A 15041-nucleotide genomic window follows, 5' to 3' on the forward strand; every position below is an offset into this window, starting at 1 on the left:
GGTAGCGAGCCAGTGCGGCGGAAGCCCTGGCTGCGGCGCCGAGTCGCTCAGCTGGGATTGGGTCATCCTTTTGCGCCTTTACGTCTTCGCGGTCTTTGGTTGCCAAAACTCAAAACGCACTCAGGACTGTTGACGGCGTGGTTAGCCAGGGTTGGTCTTGGCTAGGCAGAGCCGGATGGCTATTTTTAAGTGGTCTAGAATCTTTAAGCCCACTTAACAAAAACCCCGCCAGATCAGCAGCTCCCCAGGATCTACACGACACCGTGGAGCCGAGTTTTTAATTGTGTTGAACTCCTCGGGCCATACTAGGTAGAGTTGAGATTGGCAAAGATGCGCCGCACCTGGGGATTTAACGGGATATTCGGCCAAACATCCCCGGAGGGGCGGCTCTTTGATTCCCCGGGCAGAAACTGCGCTGTTCTCGCAAGTGTAGGGGTTTCCTTGAGCAAACGGATTCGTTCTTTATCGCAGCTCGCGTCAGGCCTGGAAAACATCCACACATTTACACGATTTATGAAAAATGTTGGCTTCTTGCTAACATCAGAGAAGGAGGGAATGCATCTTAGTTGTGTTATAACTTTGGGTACATTTTAAAACCATATTTTGTGAATTCAGTATAGGGCAAGTTAATGGACTAGGTGACCTCAAAATTTATGATCATCTTAGTTATTTCACTTATTTGGCTGAAATAATTTCTCTAGGTAACGGACTCCTGGTGGCACAGCGGTTAAAAGCTATGGCTGTAAGCCAAAAGGTCGCTATGAGTCGGACTCGAAGGCAACAGGTTTTATTTTATTTTTTTTTAATTAGGGTGGCGTAGTGGTTAAGAGCTCGGCTGCTAACCAAAAGGTCGGCAGTTTGAATCTACTAGCTGCTCCTTGGAGCCCCTATGGGGCCGTTCTACTCTGCCCTGTAGGGTCACTATGACTCGGAATCCATGCAACGGGTTTGGTTTTTAAAATTTTTTTTTTTTTTTTGGTTTTGTCATGGGTAGACTTCTGGAAGAGTCCAATTGTCAGAAAGATTAAACCCTAAATATAGAAGAGTTTAGAAAGCAGGAACGCAGGCAGTTTGCAGCGCGGGTAGTTTTCTAGAAACACGGTTCCCGTTTGAACGCAGCCGCCCTTTGCCCAGCATTCCTCGCTAGCGATTGGATTTCTGTTACTTGACATTTACACCTGCGTCTCACTTCTGCTTTGCAGTTCTCGAGATTAAAACCTCGGTTGAGGCGGAAACAGTCGAAGCGGGTTCTCACTGAGGCCACCTCTTGGGCCTTGGGCCGAGCCGTGCTCCGCAAATGTGACCACGTTTGAGCCTCGCGGCTGTCCGTACCTGACCCTCCGCCGAGCACGTTCCCGCGCTTTCCAGCGCAAGGAGGCAGAGGGCGCCGCGCAGGCGCAGGAGCGAGCGGGAGCTACAATGGGCGAAGCTACCAACCCTGAGGAGGCCTGCCGGGTCAGTGATGGACTCGGGCTCCGCGCGTCCCACCTGTCGCCGTGTGCTCCCATGTACCATAGCACAGCCTCCCCGACCTCAGAAACGACTCGTCGTCGCGTGGTCGTGGAGGTCTGGCGACTTCTCCAGCTAGACGTCTCCACAGACGGCACGGATCGACCGGGGGGACGGGGGGACGCGGGCGTGCCGTGACTGTCCAGTGAGGCCCTGGAGGTCTCCGCCTCCCAGACGAACACGAGTGCAAGTCTTGGTGGGGGGTAGGGGGTGGGAACCAGGAGATTGGGGGCGAGAGGTTGAATAAAGTGAAGATGGAGTTGGGAGAGTGAACCGAATGAGTATTCTCTTTGTGCCACCTGGAAGCCCAGTTCTCATCTGAAGGCCCTGGTCTCTTGTTTCAGAGTTTAGTGTAAGGTTTAGAGAGCATCCGGTCTTCGTGGGGTGCTTCCATTGCACGTGGTGAGGACAAAGTGCTTGGACTTTGGCTCCAAAGAGGAATCAAACCTTGGCTCCGCCCCTTAGTAAGGACGCATTAGAGAAGATGTTCTTTGGAAAAGATTGTGAGCAATTAAAACGAAGCGTGTTGACTTGCTACATTGCTACCTGTGCCCTCTGTGCCTCAGTTTCCTGCTGGACAACCTAGACAGGTTGTGGTGAATGTTAAATGAGATGACCAGCAAAGGGCTTGGTGCCCCTAGGAGGAACCCAGTAAAGGTGATTTCCTTTGTTCTGATTAACTGGGTTCTGAAGTGCTAAGAAAAAGTTGTGGCGTTTCCTTTGGCTTTCAGGACTAGGGCTCTTGCGTGCACTACTTTTCCCCCCATTTCTGGCTCCCATCTTGAAGGTTTGGGCTTCAGCTCTCAAAACGCAGTATACATATGTAGCAAAGGACACGTTAGAAAAGACGTTCTTTCGAGACAATTGTGAACAATTAAAAGGAAGCAAGTTGATTTGGGTGACTGATTTTAGTTATATGAAGAGAAAATAATCTTAAGGTCTGCTTGTTCTTTTAGCACGTGGGAACAAAGGAAGAATTTGTTAAAGTCAGAAAGAAGGACCTGGAACGGCTGACAACTGAAGTGATGCAAATACGGGACTTCTTACCCAGAATACTAAATGGGGAGGTACTGGAAAGCTTCCAGAAGTTAAAGATTGTAGAAGAAAGTGAGTCTTACTCCATTTTTAGCAGCCATTGGTGGTGGCATCAATTGGTTCCAGCAGCTATAGTACCATTTTACATAAATAATTATAAAATAATTGTAAACAGATTTTAACATACTATTATAGGCTGTGTAATTATGTGTAAGTCAGATAATACAGAAAAAAGGGAGGTGCCCTTAAATGAGTAACTTAGATGTACATGAGTTGGTTTTGGAGGAAGGGTTCCCAGCTTCCTGGAGTATCTTTTGCCAGCTTCTCTTTTTCTTCACCTCTGTTACTTGGCAGAAGAATTTTATACTTTCGATAATTGAATAGCTCTACCCTAAAAATCTAACCTTTACTTGTGTAAGTTAAAGGTCTTGCCATATAGAAACCTTTCTTGGAGTTGAATGTCTGTAGAGACAGCTGGGCATGTCTTCACTTGTGTCTAGGTTGATGGATGGGTCCATCTCTAGCCCTGATTTAAGGTCAGGCTAGGTAGGACTTGTCCATTCAGACGTTTGCAATTTGAGCTAAGCCATTATGTCAGATATCAGCCTAGGAGCCAATTCAAGTTCCTGGAGATACTCCAGGACTGATTCAGCACTTGCCTAATTGCACTGAATTAATCACCCTTCAGTGATGAAGGCTAATTCACCGCCCTGCATCTGACTGTTAGCCATGGCTGTGTGGCCTCTAGAAAATGTGCATTTAGGGGCCCAGTTAGTGGTTTAGCACTAGTCCAGACAAGAAGATACCCTGACTCAAGAATACAGATTTCTGGTTTATGCAAATACCCCTCGGCAATGGGGCAAACACAGCCACTTAGAAGAGAAATGCTCACTGTCACTGCAGCACCATGGCCTGTTCATGTTCTCTTTGAAGTCCAGAGAGCCAGACTCCCCTTCTGTGCCCCGTGATGTGCTCTGGGAGGCAGGCCCCTGCAGACTATGCCTCTGGTTTCCGTGTTGGTTGGCTGGCTGCCAGCCACTTGGGCTCACAGTGGAGGCATCAGTGGGAGGAGAGAGGTTGGGGTATTTCCTCCTGCTCCTTTCCTGCTGTGCTGCTCTTCTCTGGTGGCAGCTGCAACCCTCCACAGCTGTGTCTCCTACCTCGTGGCTGCCTCCACAGTCCCTTCTCTCTTGGGCTCCAGTGAAACTTTTCTCCCTTCATTCCTTCAGCTGTTGCTTATCCCTGGGTGCCTCACCATCCCTTGTGGGTTCTTTGCCCCGTTCTCACCTCTGTAGTCCTTTCATTAAGATCTCTTTACATCTGGGTTGATTTCTGGTTCTCTTTGGGACCTCAGCTGATGTGCTCCGGTCGTTGGTTCCCATGTAGCTCCAGGGCTTCTTAGGTCCCTAGTTGTAATTCCACACTCATCCAGCCACCTTCTGAGAGTACTTTGTCGTTCCACATGCGTTTGCCCTCAGGGAAGGAAAGTGCTGACCACTGAGCATGAACAAGTCAGCCTGCTGGTTGGTTGTATTTCTCACTGTAAACAAATAAACTGGCATTCTGGAAAATACACCAGGGTCTCAGGACTTTCTTGTTGTTAGTTGCTGTTGCGTCAACTCTGGCTCGTGGGAACCTGTGTACAACAGAACGAAACATTGTCTGGTTGTGTGCAGTCCTCATGATCGTTGCTGTGTTTGAGTCTGCTGTTGAAACTATTGTGGCATTCCACCTTATTGAAGATTTCATTGGCCGTCAGCTTTACCAAACATGATATCCTTCTCTAGTGATCGATCTTTCCTGATAACGTGTTTAAAGTAAGCAAGTCAAAGTCTCACCATTCTTGCTTCAAAGGAGCATTCTGTTTGTATTTCGTCTAAGACTGATTTGTTGATTATTCTGGCAGTCCACGGTGTATTCAGTATGCTTTGCCAACACCACAGCTGAAACACATCAGTTCTTCTGTCTTCCTTCCCATCGTCCAGTGAAGTTAGCTAATCAAAAACAATGACCGTATCACAGCACAATGAGCTGCTTAGCATCAGTCAGTCTCTTGGAGGTCAGTCCCTCTGCCAAGATCAGACTGTGTTGCTTACAAAAGTGAGGGCCACAAACAATCTGTTGGTGACCTGATCAAAGCCAGAATTCGGGAGGTCCAGCCTGGCAGCTCCGACCTTCCCTGGGCCATGCAGTGACCTCTTCCCGCAGATCTGGCTGGCCATTCCTTCTCAGTCTCCTTTACTGATTCACCTCTCTATTCACCAGCCTTCAAATAGTGGGGTTGCTTGCAGCTCAGGCCTCGCCCCCTCTTCACCCCATGTCCTCTCTTGAAGCAATCTGAGGTATACATGTAGCTTCAATTACCACCTTCATGCCAGTGGCTTCCTAGATCTATCTCTAGCCCAGACCTCTTGTCCAAGCTCAGGATCCCTGTATCTAACTCCTGCTTGGCATTTCTTGCTTGTTCACAGTTATTTCAAATTCTAAACGTCTGTCCTGATCAGCCTAAGACCGGCTTATCAGGAACAAACCTGTTATCTGACAAACGTTTATTGGCTCACTGCAGTGAGGGAGACCACGCAGCAGAGGACTGTGGGGTGTCTCACTAGACAAAGAAAAGAGTTATGATGGACTTGGGGGAAGGGGGAGTTTAGATGAAATGTAAAGGAAGCAGTATTTTGATGGGCTTAAAGCAAAGCAGAGCTGTGTATATAGGGGTCAACATCAGGCCTGACTCTGGAGGGGACCAAGGACCCATTTCCTTGAAAACTGCAAAGTTCAGATGGACCTGGAACATTTGTGTCTGGAAATCCTGTATTTGAAGCTCTGCACCTAGTTGAAAATCAAGGCTGTTTCTCTGTGTCAAAGTCTCAGATTCTCCAGGCAAGAGTGGGATGTTTCTTTCTTACAGATATAATTTCAGACAGCAAACTTCCTGTTAGTCTAAGATTTTAGAGAATGCATTTTCTCAGCGAGTAAGAAGTCAGCAGTCACTCACAGAAGGGGTCATTATGACATTTTACAGCTGCCCTATGTCTTTGGGAGAAATATTGTTTCCTGTTCCCTTTTTAGAGGCTCTGTCTATGTCTGCTTTCCAGCCTGACAAACGACAGGACACATTTTCACTGTCTCAGAGCATGCTAATGTTTACTTTCTCATGTCTGACTCATATCTGTTCCTCCCCCGCCAACCCCCCTGAGTGGCCCGCCTCAGAGTCCCATCAGTGGATAGCATCACCCGCAGCTACAGACCTAGGAGTCCTCCTTGGTATCCTCCCTCTTCTTTGTCGCTCTCCCCACCTGTCCACCTGTGAGTCCTGTGCATTTACCTCGTAGATGCCCCCTGAGTCCATTGGGCTTCTCCGTCTGCACTGCCACATCTGAGCCCCAGCCACCATCATGTTTTGCCTGAATCCCTGCCCACGTGCACCGACTGACATTCTCCACACGATAACCCGAGTGATTTTAACAATTCAGTCTGATTGGTCGTTTCCCTGCTTAAGTCTTCGATGGCTTCCCCTTGCTCTTAGGATAAAGGCTGAAAAACCCACCGAAACCCACTACTGCCCCAAAAAACAAACAAAACTGGGCTGTGGCCTAAAGGCTTTCTGTTGTACTCAGCCTCAGGCCGGGTGTTAGTTCCTGCGAAGAGCCTTGTTTGACTGCCTAGAGAAGTCCTAGTTTCCTGTTAAGTATTTCAAAGCACCTGTACTTCTCCTTTAGACTAAATGGTTCTGTTACCACCTTACGTTATAAATCTGCCTGGCACAGAGATGGCCTTTTTACTGAGTATCTGGTCCTGAAGTGGCACCCTACACCCTCTTCTGCACCCTCATCTTTCTCGATTAAGCTGACACACGTGCTCCAGGAAACTTGTTAAGAGAAAGGAAGGATCAAGGTGGACTGGGATGCTTTCAGGAGGCTTCACTGGGAACTTTGAACTTGAGCTGTACCTTGAAGACTTTGGTTTTTCTGGGTTGAGGACTGGCCTAAGAGAAAGCTTCTGAAGGTACCTTTCCCCTAATTTCAGCTCTTGAGGTCTTACTACTTCAGTGACATGGAGCAAACCCAAGGAAAACAAGTATTTCCTCATTTTTCTTTCTATAAGGCCTAGCTCTGATGGTCCTTCCTGGGCCTTCGCAGGGCCTGTCTTCCCAGACTAGTCACGTGGGACGTGGCTCTAAGAATGGACCAGCACAGAGGAAATTCAAAGATGACACTGTGGCAGCAAGAGACATTTGACGAGTTGATTCTTCCACGTTTCCCTCACCCTGTGGTCCAGTAGGGTTTTCCGCTTTTAGTAGCAAAGCTTTTGCTTCTAGAGATTGGTGTGTGCCACCCAGCTTAAGTGGAGCCGAAGGGCAAACGAAAGGTGCGAATGAGTGCAGGCCGGGAAGGAGTGGAGAAGCCATAGATCCTGTCTGAGAAGTGGTTTCTTTTAGTGTAGGTGTAGATGGGTTTGGATGGCTTGGGGTGGGGGACTCAGGCTGCACAGTAATTTGTGAGCCGGCCAGAGAATTTCAGTTGGTAAGTATCAAGTAGTGAACGGGGCTGGATTCTGACTCTAACATAGTAACTACCTTTGGGAAACTGGGCTAGGTAAATGTTGGAGTTTGGAATAATACAGATGATGGTGTTGCCTGAGAATCTTTAGGGAATAGGTGAGCATCAAGGAGAGAGGTATGATTCATTAGAAGGAGAAGGGGAAGACGTTTGAGGCTAGGATGACAGCTTGGATGAAAGCTGCAAATAGGAGTGAGCAGAACTGATAAGGGATTAAGAAGCTAGTTTTTTGCTTGATATATGGAGGAAGGATTAGGGTATAGCTGAGGTGGGAATAGTAAATGTGAGCAGGCCTAGGAAACAAAATGACCATGGATTAGATATTTTTAATCTGTGATGAGAGGTAATTGGAAGTTACATATGGGAATGACATCAAAACAGCGATTAAAATTACATTTTCAGGGGGATGATTTCTGTACCTGAGTGTAGCATAGATTTGAGGGACAGGGTGGAAGACGAAGGAGAATTAATGATAGCGAGTCATCAGGGAAGGTTGTATATGCTCCCTTAGGATGTGAGACTGACTGTGTAGGTGGGGTGGGAGGGAGAGGCTCATCTTACAACATTACCGTGAAGAAATGATTAATTCTGTGATGCAGTGAGGACAGGGTGTCATGGCTCTTTAGGATCCGCAGTGGGAGCATAGAGGTATAGGGAGTCATCTGTCTACTGCTTACTAAGTGATGTCTCAGGGTATTTCCTTCTCTGTAAAATGGGGACGGGGTGCCTGTGTCATAGGATATTGTTAGTTGCCATCAAGTTGGCTCCAGCTCATGTATGGCTATCTGAATTGTTAACCCACACCCCCATGAGAAACAACTTTATCAACCAGAGTACAGTGTTACGTGCTGTTCCTTTTGCCTTTAGTCTTGCTGACTCCACTCATTTCTAAGGTTACTTAGGTCAGCACCTCCAGTGCAAGGGGTTTCTCTTTATATATGACCTTCCTGGTCCTGGGTTTGTGGTTCTGCCAAGATGATTTACTAGGACACAATCTTGCAAAGGGATTGGACAGTTTACTATGCAGATAAGGTGTGAACCCTTACAAGGATTGGTTGATTACTAAGCAGATTAGGTGCCTGTGGTCTCCTGAGGGGATTGGTCAGTTTGTGGTCTTGGTAGGAGGAGTAGGCTTATAAAAGAGCCAATCCCACAGAGGTCGAAGGGGACCTCACTACCATCAAGAAGAAGAACCTGGAGCAGAATGTGGACCCAGGGTCCCTGTGCTGAGAACCTTCTAGACCCAGGATGCAGAAAGAGCTCTAACAGTAGAGATGGTGTGAGATGGTAGAGAGACTATACAAGATAGTGCAAGCAGTATGAGCAGCAAGAACCAGGAGCCTGGTTTGAGGCAATTGCAGTGGGCTTCCCGGCCTGTAGAGCGAGGTGGCTGTAGTGGGCTTGCTGACCCATGGAGCAAGAGGGCTGAGTGTCTTTGGGCAGAAGGCATGCTGGCGGAGTTGGGTGCCCCCGGGCACTTGTTGGTCAAGCTAAAGAGCTGTAGTGCTTGCCTGAGCAGGGCAGAGGCCAAGAGGAGGCTAGCATGGCCTAGAGAAGGGCCCGCTAGCCTGGCTGAGAGGTGTGGCCCGCTTGCGGGCTCAGCCGAGAAAGCTGAGAGCCGTCCTGGTTGGAAGCTGTCTTGATTGGCAAACTGTATCCTGTATCTCCAAGTTGATCCTGATCCTGAGTTGTAACCTGTTACTTCCCTAATAAACCCGTAACTGTGAGTATAGTCTGTGGGTTCTTTGTGGCCACTAGAACGAATTATCAAACCCAACAGAGAAGGAGAGAGTGCCGTGGGAGGGACGGTTGGTGTCAGAATTGGTGAAAAGGTTGGAGAGTGAAGGTACGTCCGAACTCCACCTCATAGGAATCAGCTTTGTGCTGATGCTGATGATCTGGATTCTCGTCCCACGCCCTGAGCTGAGCTAACTTCTGACACCACTGCCTTACGGCACCTTTCCCCCTCGCTACCTTCAGTGAGATCGGTCCGTACGTTTGTAATAGAGTTAGATTCTCTTGTCACGGTCTGTGTTCCTTTCTCGATCCCCCGACATCCTCCATGATTCTTAAAATGTGCATACTTTAAGGTTCACTCTGCTGTAAAGTTCTCTGGGTTATGAGAAGTATATAATGTCATGTGTTCACCATTACAGGGTCATACAGAATAGTTTCACTGCCCTAAAATGTCCTGGTGACCTCCTGTGTGTCAGAGTAGAACGGTGCTCCATAGGGTTTTCAGTGGTTGATTTTTTTGAAAGTAGATACCCAGGCCTTTCTTTCAAGGTACCTCTGGGTGGACTTGAACCTCCAAACTTTCAGTTAGTAGCCAAGTGCATTAACCATTTGCACCACCCAGGAAGTCAGAATCGACTCTGTGGCAACTGTTTTTTTTTTTTTTTTTTCAGTTTAAAAATGCTCTGCTTCACCTATTGAGACACCTTCCCATCCCTTGGCGATCACTAATCTTTTTACTGTACTGGGGGCTGCCAGTTAGATCTAAGAAGATAGGCCAGATTAATAGGTCAGAATCTATGACTGTAAGTATTTTGTAAGCTTCTGATTCCCTACACTCATTAGTGTTTGTACCCTTAACACCTTAAGGACCCTGTATTTGTCTTTGAGCTGCAGGAGCCTGCATCCCACCACAGAGAGCCAGCCTGGAGAAGCAGAACCTCAAGACAGAATAGATGCTCATAACTTTAAACAAGGAAAGGAGGCAGGCTGGTCAGGGTTGTGGGTAAGAACAGAGGATTCCACGAGCTTTGGATCTTGACCCGAGATGGGACCCTGGACCTGAGAGTTCTGCTAGTTACTCAAAGGGAAGCATTCATGAGATGGTCCTGATCCTTAAGGACATGACAATAGAGAAGATAAGAGGTGTACTAAAGACTACGGTGTAAGGAGATGAGTCCTAGATGCCAGTGAGTGTAGAAAGGCCATCGGCATCCCCAGGAGGAAGAGGATGATCAGGGAGGCTTTATGGAGGAGTTGGACTCAGGAAAGAGAAATGGGTTTTCATAGATGCAGGTTACAGTGGTATCCTAGGTAGGCGTGTTCTCAGCCAAGTGCAGGGAGGGGCAAGCACGTGGCTTGTTAGGCCGTGGAAGTTGTAGTGTGTGGGGAGAACGCTGTTCTGCACTGCCCCAGGGCGCAGTGTGGAAACTGCTCACTCTGCTACTGGGGATTTATTAGGCTCTAAAATCGCACTCAGCATGGATGTTAGAGCTACATTACCGCCTCCTAGGAACCTCGGAATTACTCAGAATACGCAATGTATTTGAACCCTTGGTTATGAGTGGGCACAGGCCTGGGTGTGCTTCAATTTGGGAGCTCTCACCCCACTCCTCTTAGTTCCTGGGGACCTTGAAGGATCCAGAGTCATCCTGGAGATGGGCTGTGTGATTTGGGAAACCCATGTGATTAGGGATGCCTTTGGTTGGTGGGCTGTCATTGTCTGCCTGACTGGTCCCATGTAGGGCTGGTTGTCATGTGCATAGGAAGTTCTGATGTGATCCTAGGAGGTGACCCCAAATTATTATCCAAATCTCAGCCCACAGTAAAGATGGACTCCATTAGTAACTTATTCTAGTTCTTTTCTAAACCGATTAGAGAATGAAAAGAAGGGAAAAGTTAATGGCTGTTAAAAAGCCTTATTTTGGAGTTGAGACTCTTTCCGGAGCTATTTTGATCAAAAACAAATATTTTACTATTAATGTGACACCACTGATCATTTATTCTAACCATGCTAGGTTATGTAGTTCTGAGAAATTGATTTTGTTTGTTTAGTTTTAATTTCTTTGATTAATGTTTTGGAAATCTTGCTCTTCATAGCTGTACCCTGCCTGAGTATTTAGAAACACAGCATTGTCACGTTATTACAACCACAGAAGCTAGATAGATGTTCAGAAGATAGATGCTTATATGGTCTATGATTTGTGTTGTTCCTATATGTTGGTAGTCTGTCTGGACCTTGCCGCCCTTTCGTTCAGCTCACGTAGTTAAATTGCAGCTACTTCTCCATTTTGAAAAGATGAGCAGTGGAAATATAGGCTGGTGGCAGCCCTGCCCGATCTTAATGCTGAGGCTGGGTAAGGTAGTGTCCCGACTGCATATAATGTGTCAGTCAGATGTCCATACTCTTTCTGTCACTTTTTTTTAAAATTGCAAACACAATATATATTCATCACAGGAGAATAGAGATGTAGATAACCAAGGTGGCTGTGTGCTTTTCTGTGTTCAAGGATTAGCAGAAGGAAAGAAGGAATGGCTGAAGAGGAAGTTTTACCATATATGGGTCTAGGCATGGGGATGGATCCGAAAACGAAACGGATGAGAACCTCTGCCCTCGCAGTTGTGTAGGGTTGCTAGGAATCGGAATGGACTCAACGGCAGTGGTTCCCACCCACCCCCGTGCAGTTGCTTCAGGGGGCTGGGAGGGGGCCAAGTTGCAAATGTGAAGTGGGAGTTTCCCAGGAGGCAGCAGTACCCTCATCTGGCCACCAGGCAGCAGCCTCGTACTGTGGAGGGGAGCCTGCTTCTTGGAACCAGTCAGGGGTTTTCGATTCTAAGTCTGTGGAGCTGCCTGCTGTAGATCGGGATGTTTTAACCCTGTCCCTTTGTTATGTAACCTGCGCTGAGGTCATATATGGCTATATAGAGCGAGGGGCTCTGAAATTGCCACAGTGAGAGAGAATTTCAGGAGTCTCTGTGGCCACGGGGTCAGAATTAATTCCTACAGGTTTTTACACATAAGGCTGTAGAGATGTAACTTCCTGTCTTCTTTACCATGTTCAAGTAACATATGGTTTACAAATAGAGTAAGAGTTATAACTGCAAGGAAAATGTTTTACACCACCAATAATTTTATCTTCGTTCCTTTTTTCATTTTGTCTTGCTTTTTGTCTGTGACCATCTGCAGTATGTATTTCACACATAATTGCAATGTTTGTGTATGTATCTACAAATAATACACATTTTCATTTAACATTGTTGTAAATAGGCGTCTGCGTTGTGTTTCACAGCATAGCACTTGACTGAGAGCTGGTTTCTTGGATGCAGGGTTAATGGGACAAAGTAAAGAATTCCAGTAAAAGTCACGGATTGTACATCATGAAAGAGCAGAAAACTTGAGTTTAAGGGAAAAGAAAGAGTCCAAAGTTACTTCACCCTAGTTTCTAAGAAATATTTGTAGAGAAGCTTTGCCAGCCAATTTCATAATCTCTAACTGGTTCAAATATTTACCCTTAGGTTGTAATCTTAACTTGTAGGGCAAAGGAGCTCCAGAAAGCTTAGCAGCTCCTCTGTGTCTTTCTCCCAAGCTTTGGGACGCTGGCCCTGATAGCAGTCCCCACAGGTTTCTCCTTTGGGCTTCCCCTTGCCCTCTCAGACTCCAAGGTTACCGAGCCGCGCCCATTCTCTTTTGTCTGCTCTGAACTGGAGGAAGTGCGGTGACCTTCTTCTCCTCTAGGGTGGAGTAAGTCTCTATTTTCCAGACGCCGGCTCTTCCAGCCTCTCACACTTGCACCGGCTGCCTTCTGCTTCCCTCCCGTTTCCTGCCTTTCACATTCCCGTGGCTGGGTTCCCTTGCTCTCTGTCACTAGCTGTGTGTTGTGTCTGCATTTCATTTCGTTAGTGACATGAGACCCCGCTGTGGGCCTCGAGCAGTAGTGCTTGAGCTGGGGTTCCGGAACCAGCATTGTCACTGTCACCTGGGAACTTGTTAGAAATGTGCATTTTCAGGCCAACTCCAGACCTACTGAGTCAGAAACTCAGGTGGGGCCCACAATCTGTGCTTTAACAAGGCCTCCAGGTGATGCTGATGCGCACTCAAGTTGGAGCCAGCGTGCTAAATAAAGCAAAAGTGCCCTGGTGGCGCAGTGGTTAAGCGCTTGGCTGCTAACTGAAATGTTGGTGGTTTGAACCCACCAGCCGCTCCATGGGAGAACGATGTGGCAGTCTGCTTCTGTAAAGATTTACAGCCTTGGCAACCCTATGGGGCCGTTCTACTCTGTCCTATAGGGTCGCTATGACGGGGAATCCACTCGATGGCCATGGGTGGGGTGCTAAAGCATTGCTACTATAATCAGCGAAGGTAGACCATTAACTCTTCGCATGCATTCCCCGTTAAATCTTGGTATACATCAGCATCAGAACTGATGATTTCACACCCCTTGATATCCTTGCACTTAAGATTTTGCATTATGTATCTCTGATTTTTCTGAGTATCAATATTTCTGCAGCATGATAACATATTTTAAGTTGATAATACTTTTGATTTCAGATCTGTTGACATGAATTTGAATCATCAGAGGAGAGACTGGGAGCGGGGGGAGAAGAAGTACGGTGGAGCCCCCGCCCTGCACTCGGTCATTCTCTGGTCTTGGTCACCCAGCTCCCCTCCCCCACTGAAGGCTGCTGCAGTTGTTCCATTGAGTCAGTCCGCCAGTTGGTGGGACTTGCTTGTGAATCAGCCGGCGCTGGCACCGAAGACTCACTGTGCTGCCATCTGCTTTTTATGGAAAAGATACAAGTGTGTGCCATGAGACATTCGGGCGCTCAGCCCTGCCTTCAGTCCTTTAAATAACGCACTTTTTGAAAGTCCTGATTACAAGTCTGGCAGTAAAGTGTGGCCTTAGAAACACAAAACAGAAAACAGCAAAAAAGTGCTTTCCGCAGTGGGCTAGAACCCGGTGAGAACAGGAAAACCCTGGCTTCTAGGATATTGGTTATTCGCGGACTGTGAGGGATCAGTGCAGTTTTACTAAGAAAAGATCAGGCAAAAGAGATGCTTAGGAGAGACTAGTGGTTTGAAATATCTTGAGTATTTTTACTTCTCTTCCTTCTAGGCCTGGAAAGCAAAGAGCAAGAATTACAGCAGCTGAGAATGGACTGCGAACACTTCAAAGCACGCCTGGAGACCATGCAGGCAGATAGCGTGAGGGAGAAGAAGGTACGAGGCTTGCAGACAGAGTTCCCCAAACTCCAGGTTCATGTCATGTCCGAAAGTGGGGCTGGCTTACAGCTGTTTTTAATAAACCATAGGTCTTAGTATTTCTAGCCCTGAAGCCTTAAGAGATTGTATTTTTAAATATATGTATTCTGAATGAGTTGGAAAATAGTAGAACAATTGGATTTTTTTTTATCGTGGTGAAAATATATACACAACAAAATGCCAATTCAACAACTTCTACATGTATAATTCAGCAATATTGATTATACTGTTCATGTTGTACCACCATTGCTGTCCCTTTCCAAATTATTCCATCACCATCAACATAAACTCAGTTCCCCTAAGCATGCCTCCCTCTCCTCCCTCCCACCGCTGGTAACTACTAATCATTTTTGGTTTCTGTATATTTGCATGTTTTATGTAAGGGAGATCATACAGCATTTGCCCTTTTGTGACTGACTGACTTTGCTCAGCATAATGTTTCTAAGATTCATCTAACAATGGTATTTTGTAACCACTTAATGTGGTGATTATTTACTTGATGCCTTTTACTAGTCACTTACTGTCAATTTTTATGTTTAAAAGGTCATTCCAAAAAGTAAAGATTCATAATAAAATAAGAATATTGAAAAAAATATAGTGCAACTAGTGGTTTATAATCGGAGAGATATTCAATCAGAAGCATTTGTAGTTAATCTCGGGGATTGTTTACTGATATTTTAGAAACAACCAGTTGTGTTTTATTTTAATATTAGGGGAGACTATATAATATTTCTTTAAAATGATACATTTATTTTTTGTATGGTGTAAATTATTTCCTCTTACATAAACCTAGACTTATTCTTCCATTTCTGGTAACATTTTGGGTTTAGAAGTATTTTTTTTTTTTTTTTTTAAATTGTACTTCAGGTGAAGGCTTACAGAACAAATAGTTTCTCATGAAACAGTAGTACACATATTGTTTTATGAGATTGGTTAACAAC

The 15041-nt window shown here is 46.3% G+C and overlaps 1 protein-coding gene across 1 annotated transcript in view; it reads left to right on the forward strand.

Moving 5' to 3' along the window:
• The first annotated feature begins 142 nt into the window (after positions 1-142).
• HSF2BP (heat shock transcription factor 2 binding protein) overlaps positions 143-15041 on the forward strand; it is a 169767-nt gene continuing 154868 nt past the window's right edge. Inside the window, exons 1-4 of the mRNA XM_004384865.2 lie at positions 143-309; positions 1203-1455; positions 2466-2616; positions 13955-14058. Of these exons, the coding sequence (XP_004384922.1) occupies positions 1420-1455; positions 2466-2616; positions 13955-14058 (291 nt within the window). The 5' untranslated portion in view covers positions 143-309; positions 1203-1419. The remainder of the gene's footprint in view (positions 310-1202; positions 1456-2465; positions 2617-13954; positions 14059-15041) is intronic.

Source organism: Trichechus manatus, unplaced genomic scaffold (assembly GCF_000243295.1).
Source record: "Trichechus manatus latirostris isolate Lorelei unplaced genomic scaffold, TriManLat1.0 scaffold00128, whole genome shotgun sequence".
Lineage (NCBI taxonomy): Eukaryota > Metazoa > Chordata > Mammalia > Sirenia > Trichechidae > Trichechus > Trichechus manatus.